Source organism: Coturnix japonica, chromosome 1 (genome assembly GCF_054131305.1).
Source record: "Coturnix japonica strain WE chromosome 1, WE-NBRP24, whole genome shotgun sequence".
NCBI lineage: Eukaryota > Metazoa > Chordata > Aves > Galliformes > Phasianidae > Coturnix > Coturnix japonica.
In genome coordinates, this window is record NC_140663.1 from 79,336,779 (window position 1) to 79,353,395 (window position 16,617).

A 16,617-nucleotide genomic window follows, 5' to 3' on the forward strand; every position below is an offset into this window, starting at 1 on the left:
CTGCATATATTCCCTCACAGATAAATTCTGCATAGATGGCAATATCACATTACTCACAAGAAAACATCCAAAAGAGTATTTTCTATTAATATATAGTCTGATTTTATGAGAGAGCAATGTAAAAGTGAAGCACATATTGCCCCTCTTTCATTAACTCAATATGAATAGAGGATCTAAATCAATTTTGATAATTTTGAAAACATTATTTTTCTTATTTAGGATCTTCTGTGGTTTTTAAGGCCATCTTCCCCAGTAATATGAATAAATAGTTGACTCTATGTTATTTGGATAATAATACTACTATAACATAACACCCTCTCAAATAGTGAAAACAATCAAAAACACCTGAAAATTGAAATACAGGCTTAAACTGGAGTCATACAACCTATTTGCTTTTATACTGAGAACAAGCTGTCATAACACTGCCATACCATCTGTAACCTCCATGTGTTCTCACCTGCCCTCTGCAATAAGAGTTTCTTTGTCTTAAAGGCCTGTTTGCATAACATTCCTTATTTAATTTAGACTAAACCAAAAAATAGCAAATGGCATACATTTCACTGGATTTGCATTAACGCTCAGTTACTCATATGGCTCAGGTTTATTAAATTTCTTTTGGTTTACATCAAGTTTTACATCACAAGAAATAGGGAGAAAAGGGGTAAAAATTCAACATAATATAAAAACATTCAAAAAACAACCAATTTCCTTCTCCCAGTCCAGTCAATTATGCACTTTTTTTCCTGTCAGAAGCCTCCTCATTTTAACAGACCAATACCAAGTTCCACTGCTAATTGTGATATTATAGGTTATACATAGAAAGCATCTGTTTTCCCCAAGGACAAGACTGCTGCTGCTTCTCCATAAACTGTAGTGGTGGAATCACCTAAAAAAAAGATACCTACATACAATAGTGGAAAGACTCTAAGATTTTTTAGTTCAACTTCAGCAAAATTAAATGCATTGATTGCTTTCTTTTATCTAATTAATGTTGATACAATATAGAAGTTTACAGATCATGTTAGACAACAGACTAGTAGCTCTTATAATGTTTGGAGCACAATTTACTGAAGTCCAGCAAAACAAAATGAGTAGAAAATGGACAAACCAGATGATTCTCAAAGCACTAATAGCTTTCACAAAAACATCACAACTTCCACTTCAAACCTTGGTGAAGGCTACAATCCAACAACTATCAAGTTACTTAACAGAGGTTGACCAATGGTCAACTGGCTCTTTAAAAAAGCCACTATAATTATTTAATAAATACAGGAGACGTTCAAAAAATAATAAAACCATCACCAAAACAATCTTAACCTGTCCAAGAAAGTTATCTTAAACTAGAAGTACACGCTTCCTTATTCTTTTCTCAGTCTCCTCTGTCTGAAGATGCAATCAAGTTACAAAGCAAACCAAGTTATAAGCCTCATAAATTCTTATCAAACCTGTGCTTTCATAGTAAGCAGTAGAAAGGTCTTTACTGAGAATACTCTGTACTTTGATATGTCAGTTCAGGGACTTGATTCAAGAACTTTAACTGCACTCAAGTGTCAATACAAACTGAAGGGAAAAAAAGGGAGTACCTTGTAAACACACTAATTCACCGCTTCACATGGCAAAGGAATGCAAGAACAGCGAATAAGAAGAATCTGAACTATTACATGACCTGAAGGTATAAAGATCTCCCAAGGAAACAAAAAGAGCTCTGTGCTAATAAAGCCCTTAAGTCAATCTAGAAACAGGCAGTCTCTTTCAAGATACCAAGCAGCAAAAAGAGCAAGCAAATTTAGACTTTCTGTAGGGAAGAAGAACGCTGTGATCATCTTGAGGGTCTTCATTATCTTCCTACATACTCCTCGTACTTCACCCTCAAACCAACCTCAATGCTTCTAATCTTTTCAGCTTTAACCATGTTGCCCACAACTTAATGTTCATATTGTCATCCAATTCCACCTCTGTAGTGCCATTTAAAGCCAAGCAGCCAACTAATTCTGGTTGAATTAAGTAGCACTTAGAAGATTCATAAAATACAAACAAGCACTGGTTTCACATTTTCACTTGTCCCAGAAATGCTAAAGTATTCAATGAAAAATTCCATCTCAAGATGTACCCTTCCAAGGACACAATCCATAGGTAACTACAGGGAAGCTCACATTTGTCTCCCTTACTGAGGAAAGGTTTTGTTGGTTTCAAAGACTCAAATTTCAACATCTTGAATGATTTCAAATGTAATCTCCTAGTTGCCACTATATTTCTCCTCTATTCTCACCACTGTAACTTTCGTGCCTACTTTCAACACCTGGCAAACATTTATCTTTAAGAACTGCCTACCTACAGTATTTACTTTTTTTCTGTATTTCAGAAACGTGTCCAGAACACAAATGAAAGTTTAGACTTCACAGAAATAACTGCTTGTTAAACTTGTAAGCCACACGCGCTCTGCTTTCTACCATTTGTCTTTAAAAAAAAAAAGCAAAAACAAACAAACACAAAATAGGGGCACCAACCACTCAAATGCCTATCACATGAGATTGAATGTATTAATGTAGAAAGGCAGCAGTGCTACAATCTAGGCTCTAGGTTTTAGTCATTTATAGGCATTCTGGCTAGCACTCTACCCTAATCCATTCACGGCATCCTTGAGAACTAAAATTAATGAAGTTGTCCACAAAAAACTTCTGTGTTACCAGAGAGAAGACAAAAATCAAATGTATATTGGCTCTGAATCCTAAACGTATCACCATTAGGAAAAGTTAAAAGATTATTCAATAACACCGACAGATTACCAAACACACCATTCAAATACAAAGCAAGAACATTTCCAAATGGAGCCAGTTGTTGGGGTGAGACAGGGAGGGAAGCAATGACCTTTCCATCCACCTACCACAGAGACGCTGACAGAAAACAAGAAAGCAAGATTGAAAACCAGAAAAACTGGCCAGGTGTTACCATATCAAAGGCTTTTGGGTTTGTTTTTATTAAATATCGACTACACTTCAATTTGACTGCCTTTTTTAAAAAAAATCTTGAAAAATATTTAAATCGTCACTCATGTGTTTTCTTCATAAACAACTGAATTACTCAGGTTAATGCAAACATTTTGAAGTGAAGAAGCTGAATGGACAGCTTCTTTTACTAACTTACCAAGAGTTGAAATGATTATGTATGTCAAAGCACAAAGAGGAAGCAGATATATAGTCACAAGGGCTTGAGCAAATGAGTGTACACTCATTCAACTTAAAACTACGACATGCATACAGACAAAACATTGCCAGGAGATGAAGAAGTGACACTTAAGTCGAAGACGTATACTTTAACTTGACATGAGGCATAAACTGCTGGAACAACGCTTCTGTTATTTTTTGTTTAAACATTCCAGCCTTAGTTTCTGCTGTACATCAGAATCCACCTTACGGAGCAAATACATCTAGCTGTTTTAATACAAAACCCATTCCTATTACATTTCCTTCCTCAAGCTTCAAACTCTGTATCTATCTGGCAACATAAATATCTCCTTCCCTAATACAAATTAAAAGAGCAATGTGAATCATTGCACATCATTACTGTTTTCTTTTTAAATCCTTCCTCCCCAGTCTCCTCATAAAAAATGAACCCAGTAAATGAGAGTAAATACACTAACTGCACCTTCTTCAACAATTGTCTGCTTTACATAAGACATCCTTGAATTGCCACTGTCACTCTTAAGCAGAAAGGGAAGTGGGATGCTAAAAAGAAGAAAGCAACTCAGCAATTCTAGCAGCTAGATAGAGTTCCTGGAACATTGTTTAGGACGCCTGCTCAGTGCTTATGGCAGTATGCTTTTGAAAAAGTTACATTGAAATTGACTTTAATTTATTGCTAACTGGAAGTAAATCCGCAAGTAAATGTTATCTTGTGCTTCGTGCACCATAGGGAAGTTAAAATAAAACCTGTTTACATAATGCAGTCATTTATGTTAGATTTCCCTTACCATAAAAAGTCCTTATTTCCTCTGCAAAACAATGACGTTTGTATGTACAACAAATATAGGTTATTAAGGGAAGACACCATAGGCTCAGAGCTAAACAATACTTCCAGAAGTTCTAGTAAAGCTGCACCTAAATGAAAGCTTTTATTGTACTTAGGAATTCAAACAGAACACATCAACATTTATACTCATCACTCAAATGGTCTGAACTGCACTTTTGATCCTGTTAGGTAAATTGTATTAAGTACTGTCACAATCAAAGGGCCTTTAAATTCTTCCCCAAAATAAAAATCCTTATATAGTAAGCTTCAGGTAAGTTATCAAGCAAAGTAGGACAACCACTGTATACTAAGTAGATACAATCATTACTAAATATGTAGAAAGAACATGCGTATCAGTCAAACACAACAGTAGTGACATTAACAGCAACATGGACATTTCACTGCTTCTACCACCATCTTCACCAGCCCTGAAACTATACCACAAACCTATCTGTATGCTCAGGTGCAAACAGCAGGGATACAATTTGTCCGTTCACCATCTATAAGTCTAAATATATATCACAAACAACAGATGCCAATTGTCACATCACAGCTGTATCCCTTCGCAAAACAAAACTGCAGATTATTCCACAGAAATCCTTGAAATATCATTTTGAAAATTACACGTACTAATATAAAATATTAATAACCTTCTTACCCATCACTGAAAAAGTACACAAAGTAGACACTCATCCTAGTTATTAAAATGGAAACACTGCAAATCAGGAATCCATTAGGTTTCTGAACAGACTTCTCAGCACCAACTAACATTAGCATCACCTCATGCTAATATCGTACAGTATCTCAAAAACATGAATAATATTTTGTTCCAATTCACCACTCGTGAAAGCTCTATGTCAACATTCATTATGGATCCCATAATTTTAAGGAGTGAGGTAGGGAGGTCAAGCTCAGACCAGATGCCAGTCACTCACTCCGTGCCACAGAGATAACTACATACTGTAAAGGCCTTGCGAACAAGTAATTACAATGAAATTAATGTTTTATGAAGGAAGTGCTCTTGGTTTTAAAGGTCGCAAAGTGACAGATAAGAGCACGCAGCCAAACAAACGCAGCAAATTATTGTTTGACACACAGGGCCAATGAATCCAAACAATAAATATTTCTGCTCTTCAAAAATAATTTAAAAAAATGAAGACAATAGTTGCAGATAAACAGCGTTAAGAATGCAGACTGATCAGAAAATCTACTTTATATTTAAATGTTTCTCTTACCTGTCCTGTGACTGCTCCTCATACATTCTTTCCTTCCCTTCTTTGAAGAGTCTTATAGCCCGCTTTGATTTTTTCATGAGACTATCAATGTAGATTTTAAAATACTCGTTCTCACTGAGCTGTGCCAGTTTTTGGTTGTCATCATATTTGCTCAGTATAAGTCGCAAATGTTGATAGGTGTCTGGTAAAATGTCAAGAATGTAAGGCGGGCTGTTTTTGAGTTGAAGCTTTGGGTTTTGGCACAGTCTTACCTACAAGCAAAAATAAGTGAATTTTAAAAGACAATAAATACATTGGGGGCAAAAAAAGAAGACCTGACATCTTAAAATGCACAAGCACATTCATCCAGATTTCAGAAACGAAGAATTGAGTCCTACCTCATTTATATTCCATGAAATCTCAACACAGCCTCTGATGTCAAAGGAAATCAAGTTTGACATAATGCTGTCACATCTATGACAAACATAGTTTGCTTGTATAGCTTTTAAAGGAAAAAAAAAAACTTTGCCTGCTCACTATATGGCAGGAGGTACACTAGCAAAACACAGTATTGCAAGTCATGGCAAGAACAGTTTCATAGTAATAGAAGAATAACATGTTCACAGAGTTGGAATCATTACCTTCCTAAATCGCATGAAAAAATAACTGAATATAGTATTCAAAGAAAAATAAAAAGCCTCAGATGAATTGAATACTTTTATTTGAGTCTTCGCTGGAAATGTTTCTGGAAGAAGGTGGTACTGTTTTTGCTTCCAGAACACATCCATATTTAAAGTAATTACCTCTTTGCTACCTATTTTATCTGATAGTTTGTTCTGTTGGAAGTGAAGGAATCAAAACTAACAGGTTTTGAATGCTGTTGTATCGATACAGTTGAGTTACCCAAGCTCAACTAAAACACCACAGAGGGATGAATTCTACACTTGCATACCTGCGTGCATATACCTCTAAGAAAAATAATCCCCTGGTACATAAGAACTTCTTACATATCATCTAGGCATTGTCACAGCATATACTAGTTACATTGACTATTCTTTTGAGACAACTAACAAGGTTGTTGAGATAACTAACAAGGTTGTAAAAGTTTCTTAATACTACTGAAAAAAAGACTTCAGTTCCTAGTAATACATCACCTTTAAAAAAGCGCACAGTTTTGAGTATTTCAGGGAAGGAGGCAAGGAGGAATATCTGTTCAGATAGATCCCTTTGTAAACTCAAATCTATATTGCTACCTCCTCTCCCAGTTTCTCGACCTGGTCATTAAGAACTAACAGACTTTCATGCATTACAGTCAAGTGAAAACATAATTCTTTCCTTTTTAGAACAAAACATACACCAAAACATATCACACAACAAGATTTAGGTAACTGTGACCATGATTAAAGAAGTAGAGATAGAAGAATGGACAGAAGTCAAGCACTGGCAAGTTAAAAAAATAAGAACTATATATGTCTAGTGCTATTAGAACAGTACAAACTCATTTGTACTACAGAAACACAAATACCATTCGTAGAAAGTATTTAAAACATGATATTTGCAACAGTTCCCCTCATATTACTGATCCACTGTTACTTCAGTGATTTATGGCTCTTTCACATACTAGACTATAATGGATCAGAAATCCATTTGATGTACTGTAAAAGAGACAGTCCTTCCCACAGAGAAATTTACAGTCTCAGTGGGAAACAAAAAGACAGCAGATGGATACAGGCAAGCATGAGGACATGAACACAGCACAGTTCAACATGGTAGAGAGCAGTTCAGTGTGTTAGATACTGCTGGGTTTAAACAGCAGATCTTCAAGACAAGCTACAGAATAAGGGGATCATAAAGGAATGCCTCCTAAGACGAAGAGAAAGATGGAGGGGAATAAAAAGAAGCAAAGCATGAAGATGTTTGGTAATCTCACGAGTGAGTGATGAATTCTGGAGCTGCAAACCACAACCATGAGAGACTTAGAAAAGATGTTTAGATATAATGTGTTAAGGAGAATGCTATCAGAATATCACAGTCAAAACCATGGGTTGGCAGATGCCCACAGTAACGTTCTCAAAGAACATAGGCTGGATATGGTGGTATTCTTTAAAGGTCAGACAAAAAAACCTGAACTTACTGATGGAAAATATAGCAGCTTCTGGATAAGAGAATAAACAGATATAGAAGATCATACTTGCTCTGAAGGATTCAGAAGCAACTTTATGAATTACATTTCAAGTAAGCAGGTTGCCTGAGTGATGAAGAAAGGCGCTAACAAAAGACTTAAAAAGGAGTATTACACACGTTTTTTTGTTATGAAGAAATTAAGCAGATTTCATAAATATGAGCATTTCACATGTGCAGACAGACTTGAAAGTCATATACATAGAACACAAGAATTTCTTTCTGCAGTAGAGTTAGGAAAGAACTGTAATCCCAAAGAAAGAAGTACAATTTTCCCAGAGAAACCCTTATGAAAAAGGTCTGCAATTTTCATGTGAACTTTTGTTTTCTGCAACTTCTGATTTAATAAAAACGTAAATCAATAAAGACAGACATTCTCTCAAAGCAAACTACAGATGCCACCAATCAATATCACTGATTAGATGGTACAACCTTCTGCAGCAAGAAGCACAGTAACAAAAAATAACAGCTTAAGGGAAGAAAATATTTACTCAGGAAAATAATCAGCAATGAGAAGAGACTACAAGCAGAGAAGGCTGCAATCATTTTAATTGCTTATTTATCCCCACTTTTCTTAAATCTCATGATCAAAGAATTAACTCTCTTTCTGAAGTCTGTATTTTCAATCAGATGTGTCAACAAGCAGAATGTGAATGACTTTGTATATACTAAACTACAATTAAAAATAATTGCTTATCCTGGATTAAAAAAAAATTGCTTCTGCTGAATGTTGCATTTTAAACAGTGAGTCCATTCAAACACAAAAAGAACATCCAGTTAAAGTGAAGAATTATTTTCTCTTTCAGATGTTCTAGAAAATATTTTTCAGCCTGGTGACATTAGTCACAAACACACACATCAGAACAAGATCCTGTGGTCACGGTTTACCAAACTATGTCTTCTCGTTAACTTATAGAAATAAATGTGAAACATTAGCAGAACTCTCATTTTCAGAACAAGTCTTTAAGAAAGTCATACAAAAAATTGCATTAGAGAGCTTAACTAGCTTCATGCATTCTTAGTGAAGAAAAAAACAGCTAATTCTTAGTTAGAGTTGGGGTCCACATAAGTACTAAAAGGCTTTCATTGCTTTTATAGAGTGCACAAAGTTTCAGCCCAAAGGAAGTCAGTTTGTAAAGAAATGGCTGGTAGACCATATGGTTTCCAGAGTCAGGATGTCCTGACACGTACTACAGCAGTTCACAATTAAAAGCAAGCAATAAGAAGTGACAACTGCTGACGCAAAGATTTACCATTCCACAGAAGTGGCATACATAACTTTCTTCAAAAGAAAACAGGACTCAAAGCCAAACAAAGAAATCAAACTAAAAAACTCCATGCTACAGAATGGTCCTCACCAACACTTCATCAGTGGACACATCATATCACTGCATGATTTGTGTATAGCTGTGACTAAAAGCAAGCATGTATATATTTATCAAGCAGTCTCAAAAGAAAAGAGAAGAAAAGCAATCATGTAGTGAGTTACAAAGCAATGTCTCTCCCACTGAGGTAAACTTAGAGAAGCTAAGCTCCATCCACTATCTCAGTGTAAATTCAAGTATATCCTTCAGACCTACAGGAACAATAGAGAGCAATTCTATCTGTGAATAACTAGAAGATTACCCTAATCTAACAGAAACAGACTTTGAAACAGTTAATTCAAAAACCTCCAGACAAGTATTCTCTGATCTAGTCTAGGGGGAAGAAAAAACAACACTACAATAACATCTGTCTCCCAAAAACACACACACACAAAAGAGCTAGTCTTCAATTTGAACATACTTGACAGCAGTTTTAAAGCTTTAATCCACAACATCTTCAGATATGAGAATAACGGATGGCCCTTCTCCTGAGACAATGGACTCGTTTGAGAAAGCTGTAACTTTTAGTCACTTCTTACTGCAAAGCTGAAAGCCTTACAGTGGTATGACAAAGCCTTACAATGGTATGACAAAATAACTTTTACTCGAGCAAAGTATAGCAGCCCCAACAGAATCACAAAATGATCCGGGTTGGAAGGGACCTCAAGGATCATGTAGTTCCAACCCCCCTGCCTGGCAGGGCCACCAAACATACACATTTACTAGGTCAGGTTGCCCAGGGCCCCTGGCCTTGAACACCTCCAAGGACGGGGCATCCACAGCCTCCCTGGGCAGCCTGTTCCAGGGCCTAACCACTCTCCTAGTGAAGAACTTCCCCCTAACATCCAACCTAAATCTACCCTCTTTCAACTTAAAGAGGGACCCATTTAAACACCTAATGCTAGTCAAGGACAATGAAAGGAAAACAGCACAGCTAAAACAGTACCTAACAAGCAGATCTGCTAAGCATTGTTTTCAGCTGCTTTGAATAGACTAAATCAGAGCTTCAGTACTCTTGCACTCCCAAAGCTGCACCTCGAAAGTCTCTACTGATCTACTATCTTCTGTCACACTGTACAAAAAAGAAGTCAAAGTATTAAAAAGCGTAACACAAAATAACACAAGTGAAGCTCTGAAGATGCCAAAACCATTCTTCAGAAAAAACACAACACACAGTGCTAACAATTATGAAGACATAACAAGAGAGGGGTGAATCAAGAAAATAAATTAAGCACAAGGATGATGCCCCATCAACGTATACTTCATTCCAGCCAGAAATTACATTAAATGTACAGAATTTTATTTTCCACTGTGGAGTGTGCACAACACTTCAGAAGGGTGTGATACCATCCAGACGGACCTAGACAGGTTTAAGCAATGGGTACAAGAGAACATCATGAGGTTCAACAAAGGCAAGTGCAAGGTCTTGCACGTGAGTCAAGGCAATATCTACTACACTGGGGAACAAGCTGAAAGATGAAAGGATCAAGCACAGCCCTATTGAAAAGGACCTGGTTGTTACTGGTGGACAGCAAGCTGGACATGAGCCAGAAGCATGTCTTCATAGCCCAGAAAGCTAGATGTATCCTGGGCTGTATTAAAAAAATAGCATGGCCAACAACACAGCCAGCAGCACAAGGTGATCCTGCCCCTCTGCTTGGTGCTGGTAGGGCCTCACCTGGAGTACTGCATCCACATGTGGAGTCCTCAGTACAGGAGAGGCACGGACCTATCAGAGCACATCCAGAGAAAGGCCACAAAAGTGATCCAAGGGATGGAACATTTCCCCCACAGGGACAGGCTAAGAGAGCTGGGGCTGTTCAGCCTGGAGAAGAGAAGGCTCTGAGGTGACCTGATAGTGGCCATTCAACATCTAAAATAGAGTTAGGAGAAAGAAGGAAAAGGACTCCCCAGCAAGGCCTGTTCTGATAGGACAAGGAAAAGCAGTTTCAAGCTTAAAGAGAATAGATTTAGGTTAGATGTAGGGAAAAGAGTCTTCTAGGGTGAGAGGGGGCACTGGAACAGGTTGCCAAGAGATGTGATGGATACCCCTTCCTGGAGAATTTCAAAGCCAGGCTGAATGAGCCTCTGAGCAAGCTGATTGAGCTGTGGATGTCACCGTTCATTGCAGGAGAGTTGGACTAGATGGCCTTCAAAGGTCCTCTCCAAGTCTAAGGATTCTATAAATCCCCTGAAAGAAGGCTTCTCATCAAAATATATTTGGAAGTGACCAGCAACCAATCTTACAGCTGAGCAAGCAGTAAGCAATTGTTGAACATCTATTGTGTTGTAACTGTACCATATGTTTCCATGCTGGTAGAATACAAATTAACAATGCTTACATTACGCACCCAGAAGAACACCTGACTTTGAAAAGTCATGTCTACTTTGTTCCGATTAGGAAAGGAGAAGCTCACATTGCTCTGTTTAAAGACTTATCCACAAATAATCTACACAGACATAAAGCCTCATATCAACTACAACCAGGTAGTATACTGAAAAATACTGTGGTTATGACAGTTTATTTCCTTTTCTAGATCCCTTTTGGATCAATGACATTTAGTGGATTTGTAAGATTATGCATTAATGTAACGATCACTCTGCAGAGAAAAACCAATCAGCACAGGGTTTCAAGCTGTTGAACTGCACTCCAGCTGCTCATACTCAGTTGAAAACTTGTCTACTGACAATACCAGTAGAAAGTATGTACCATACTGCTTGCTACATTGTAGCAGTAACACTTCTTTTAGACACTAGGTCAGTAGTACAAGCTTTGGAGATGCACTCCAATTTACTCTTAGATAACTAGTAAAACAGCAAATCTCCATTTACAATGTCAAACAACTAGGTGAGCCAAGAGAAAGCATCATTTTCTGAACCAATGTGTTTAAGCATTGAAAAAATGATTGAAAGTTCCTGTAACATTTAAAAAAACCTGTCCAGAACATGTCCACTAGCTTAAAACCCACCATAGCACAACATGCACAATAGTACTGCCAAGTCTAAACAGACAGAGCAGTAAATTACCTGAACTGCTCCCACACTTTATGTAATAGACATTCTCTCTCAAAGTTCTTCCCAAGATAACCATCATCTTCCAGTAGTAATGCACTCCTAGTTTCAAGGTTTTAAATTCATTAGGCAGAGTTTTTACATACACCATAAAACCTATCTTATAAAGTGCCAACATTGGTGGTCATGGTTAATATCTTATTGTTGGAGACAAATAATTCATACAGGTGACACCACCTGCTAATAGAGGAAAAAGCAGAAAGTGTGTAAGGAATGGTAGAGAATGGAAGGAGGGAAAAAAAGGAAATGTAAACTGGGAGAAACTGAGCTTTGCTTGTAGTTTTTAAGCCTGCTCTATTTTCATCCTTTGGTCAAATAGCAGCTTTGCTTTGTTTTCACCCTCCCTTTCACTCACATCTCTAGAATAGGAGAAAAACTTTAGCCACCCAACCATGGCAAAACAATGGTTATCACAGCTATTATAGACAAAGAGCAAACAAGAATGATGACTGTTATTACAAGAAGCAAAAACAGACCTCAAACCCACAATCTTACCTTGGGTGGCATCCCACTGATTTTGCATAGCCTACTGCCTTCACTAGGTATTAATTTTATCAGTGAACAACCACAGACATCAGTCATGGGATATGCTGCAAAAAGGGGATTTGAAGAAACACTTGAATGAGCAGGTTTCTATTCCTGGCTTTAATCCTTGGTTTTGAAATTAGGCAGATGATAGAACGGCCTTCCTGTGCCTACTGTCGCATGAGGCTGAGACTTAAATTTGTTTGCCAACATATTAAATTTACTCAAACACATCCTTTCACTCTAAGTACCAAACACTAAAAAAATCAAGCAGAAAGCTACAGCATTCTCACACTATGACATCATCCTGTCTGGTATACTTTAATATAATTTGGAAATAAAATTTGATTAACTGAGAACAGCATAAAGAGGATACATTAAAGATCCAAATTGAGGACACTTGTCCCGTAAAATGAGAAAAAAAATAAAAGCACAGTACAATGTCCAGCCTTCCCAGTGAATTTTACAGGACAGGCCTTGCTGGCTGCTCTGATGCACTGTCAACAAATAAAGTTACCCTGTAATAGATGAGTAAAAGTAATCTGCAAGTCCAAGCCTCAGGGTTAAGATTTTCTGGTATTTGTGGATATACAAACAACCCAAGGACACCAGTACCATACAGGCTTGTAAATTAAGCTGTACATTCCCCACATGGCTTCAACAACAGCTTCAAAAATAGGTTCCTGGTTTACAAGCAGAAAACTTCCCTCTACCAAAGAAAAGCGCCTGCTTCCTAGGGTTTCTATTTGCACTTCTCATTACAAGATGCTCACTGTTTACAGCATCCTAATCACTAGCAGAAAAAATGTCAAAGACTTTGTGTTGACTCCATTTGTATGAAGGCTGTTTTTTAAAGTTTATAATCATTGTCAGAAATTGTGGTAGAAATACTGTTGCTATTCTTGTAGCATCAAATAAAATCAAATAGTTCCAAATCACCACTCATCCAGGCCTATTAGGTTAAATTAACTGTCTCTGCTATAGCAGTGTAACTGCTGGGGAACTTCAAGAGGTGTTAAACACCTGCATTAAAAAAGAGCCACAGAGAAAGCAAACAGTTACACTAAGTCCTGGAGTTAAAAAGTAATAGCACTTGATACAAGGACCTCAGGCTAACAGCTTCAAGAGGAAGCTGTCAAGCATCACTCATACACAAAATAGAGAGCCTGCACCTCCTGAACAGCTATCTGTGCTACAAATCAAACTACTTCTATCATTGCTAAGAAACTCTCCAAGCTAATCTACAGCGAGGTGTTACCTTAAATAACGCCAAACAAAATTTCTAGGGCCAGTTCAGGGATGTAGGAAAAGATCTAGAAGACTTAAGTCTATCCTCTTGTTTCCTCAAAAATCACTTGTTGTAGAGTGTACTACTAGTTTCAGAGAGAAAATCTGAAGTACTTTAAAAATCACAGAAATGCGGAGCACACGCTGAAAAGTTAGGTGTGCCATACAAATGTGTTTACAGAACTGACAAGAGTGACGTCTCCCAGTCCCCACGCACATTCCTAAAAGCACAAACGTATCTACATTACCATCACAAGCACGTCTCACAGGATGATGAGCTTAACTAAGTTTCATGCTTCAGAGGTCTTGTTTGCAGACTAACAACGTGATCCAACGCAAAACACACAGAATATGTGATTACAAGACCAAGTTAAGCAGCTTCTTGTTAGGACAGCTCAGCTTTTCAAGTTTGAGTCATTTTAAAGGAGCTGAAAATAACAATAGCCTGAGGCAAACACACATATTTGTTTTCCCAACACAAACCAAGATTAAATAAAAAGTAAAAAAAAAACACATAGCCGGAGGCCACGGGAAAGGAAAAAGAAAAGGGGGGGGGGGGGGGAATGAACTGTGCTTAAGACTGAAGAAGACCCCTTACTCTTCATAGCACGCAGAGTATGGCAATTGAAACTGCAGGAAGATGCTGTTTCCCCATGTGCATCTGTTTAAATATCCCCGTTCTTCACCCAGCGTCCACACATACACACTCACCACTTTGTCCATGAGCTTCCAGGTCTTCTCCACAGTCCTCCGGTCAGCAGCTGCCTGCTTGGGGGGGCCCACAGCATCCTGAATGGCATCGATGAAGCCCAGGATCCGTCCTTTGCGTGGGTTCCTGCCGTTCTGAGAGTTGGCCATCTGAGAGCTAGGCTGGTCGAAGGGACAGAGAACACAGACTCACAAGGTGCTCCAAAGCATCTCGTCACGCAGCCAGCGAGGTAACACTTCCTTCTCCGCAGGCAGGAAAGGGCAAGAGCAGGGCACGCTCAGGGAAGACTTGAACTTCCCGTGACAAACATCCTAAGCCCACCTGGGCTGAGTTCATACCGCCGGAGACCATCGCGGATTTACTGTCAATGGGCCGGGAAGGAGGGGAGCCCGGCACGGCCGCCCCGGACCCACCCCGCAACAAAAGCGTGAGACGTGCCGCGGCCAAAGGGAAGGAGGGAGGGAAGGAGAGGAGGAAAAAAATAATCAGTGTGAAGCGAGGGAGCAGCCCGAGAGGCCGCGGGCAGACACACACACAGACACTTACGTACAGTCACCGCGGGCTCCTCCACCGATCCGCGCCCCGAGGCGCAGGGCCGCGGCTGGCGGAGCTCTCCCGCTCAGCGCCCCGGGGGGCGGCAGCACCGCATCCCGCCCGTCCCTACCGCTGTGCCAGCACCCAGCGAACGCCGGCGATCGCCGCCGGTGTTAAGCGAGACCCTGCCGGGGCTAAGCCCTGCGGCACCGCCGCTGCCCCGAGCACAGCTGAGAGCTGCTGCCCCACCGCCCTGCCCGCCCCGCAGCCCCGCGTGTGCGGCGACCGAGCGTCTGGCAGCACCGAGCGAGAGAAGAGATAGAGAGAAGCACACGCACAGGTCTGTATGCGGCACAGCTCACAGCCGCAGGCGGGCTGTGGTCTCCGCGAGCTCCGGGAAAGTGAGGCTGGCGAAGCTCCGGCTGCCCCGCTCCCTCCCCCGCCCCGCGGCGCTCTGGCGGCCGCTCCTCTCCTCGCAACATGCCCGCCCCGAGGCCACGGCTCGGCACCACGCATGCGCAACACGACCCCAGTGGGGCGGAGTGGGCTGCGGCTCGGTTGAACACCGCCCTGCTCCCTCAGGCGGGAACAGCCGCCCTCCGCTCAGCCAATCAAAACGCTGAGATGCCTTTTATTGACGTGGAAGCCAGCAAGTGAGCTTGGAGCTGGACAGGGGGCGGAGAAGCGGTGTTGAGAGTGATAGGGAAACTGACCAATGGGAGGGCTGGAAGGAAGGAGGAGGAGCTTCCGGTCCCGCCCCATCACGCGTGCCCGCCCGAGTGGGTGGTTTGAAGCCTCGTCGGCTGGAATGGGCAGGAGGGGATTTGAGGGGATTTGGCTTTGGCGAGTCGCGTTGTTATGGTACGGGGCTGTGGGAGATGGTCGTGAAGCTGCTGCCCTTCTGTCCTGTTGAAGTATACAATGCAGATTGAGAACCAGCTGCCTTCTGGTTTTCTCCCCAAACGGCTCTTGTTCACACTTGTGAGAGTTGTGCTGTCACAAAGAGCAGGAGCTCCTCTTCCTTCACACACAGTATCACAGTGTGGTGCGGGTTGGAAGGGACCTTTGAGATCATCGAGTCCAACCCCCGGGATTCGAGCCCCTGTGTAGCAGAGCGGCACTTGTACCACTTGCGCCACAGGGGATTCGAACCGGTGTCTCCGGTGTTGCAAAGTGGTGTCCTTAACCTCTGCGCCACCAGGGCACACAAAGACACATGTAGTCTGCTATCTTTTCTTATGACAGAGGGCTTTTCGTTAAGCAAGCAGTGAGGTTTCCTGTGTTAAAGATGCGCTGGAGAGCTGACACTGGCAGCTGTTCCTCAGGGCGATGAGTGGATACATGTTAAAAACTTCCCCAAATATTTATGGCTTTCTGTGGGTATACAGCAAATAAACCCCAGCTGATGAATGAATGCAATACTTCTGTTTTAGGGGCAAGTTCTTCTCAAATGTTTATGTTACCGGTGAACACTGGAGAGGAGAAAGTGAAGCGTGGGCATATTGAGTGTAAGGCGTTTGACTTCAGAGCCCTTTGAAGATGTTCCAGGACGTACTTACGCTTTGTGTGAGTTAATCTTGCAATTAATTATCATACAAAGAAGCTAAAGCACTTTAAAGCTTTGCGGTTATTTTACGAAGATAATTATTTTGAAGACTGCTTTTAAGTTTTGATTTTCTGCACGTCAGCAAACGTGGGATTTCTGTAGTTGTTTCCCTTAATT

At 40.3% G+C, this 16,617-nt stretch overlaps 1 protein-coding gene and 1 long non-coding RNA gene across 7 annotated transcripts in view; one reads left to right on the top strand and one right to left on the bottom strand.

The window, feature by feature from the left end:
* Positions 1-15,469, bottom strand: part of CBLB (Cbl proto-oncogene B) — a 116,691-nt gene extending 101,222 nt beyond the window's left edge. Inside the window, exons 1-3 of one of the 5 annotated variants that reach the window (XM_085546118.1) lie at positions 15,233-15,469; positions 14,363-14,521; positions 5,244-5,494 (exon numbers count right to left, since the gene is read on the bottom strand). In XM_085546118.1, coding sequence (XP_085402244.1) covers positions 5,244-5,494; positions 14,363-14,521; positions 15,233-15,376 — 554 coding nt within the window. In that variant the 5' untranslated portion in view covers positions 15,377-15,469. Of the gene's footprint in view, positions 1-5,243; positions 5,495-14,362; positions 14,522-14,906 lie in introns of all 5 variants that reach the window. The other 4 variants (XM_015877632.3, XM_085546131.1, XM_085546135.1 and 1 more) reach the window with 4 other exon arrangements.
* A 27-nt stretch (positions 15,470-15,496) lies between these two features.
* The window catches only part of LOC107321121 (uncharacterized), a 382,609-nt gene continuing 381,488 nt past the window's right edge, over positions 15,497-16,617 (top strand). The window contains exon 1 of one of the 2 annotated variants that reach the window (XR_014945662.1): positions 15,497-16,460. This is a non-coding gene — a long non-coding RNA (uncharacterized LOC107321121). The remainder of the gene's footprint in view (positions 16,461-16,617) is intronic. The other variant, XR_014945663.1, reaches the window with a different exon arrangement.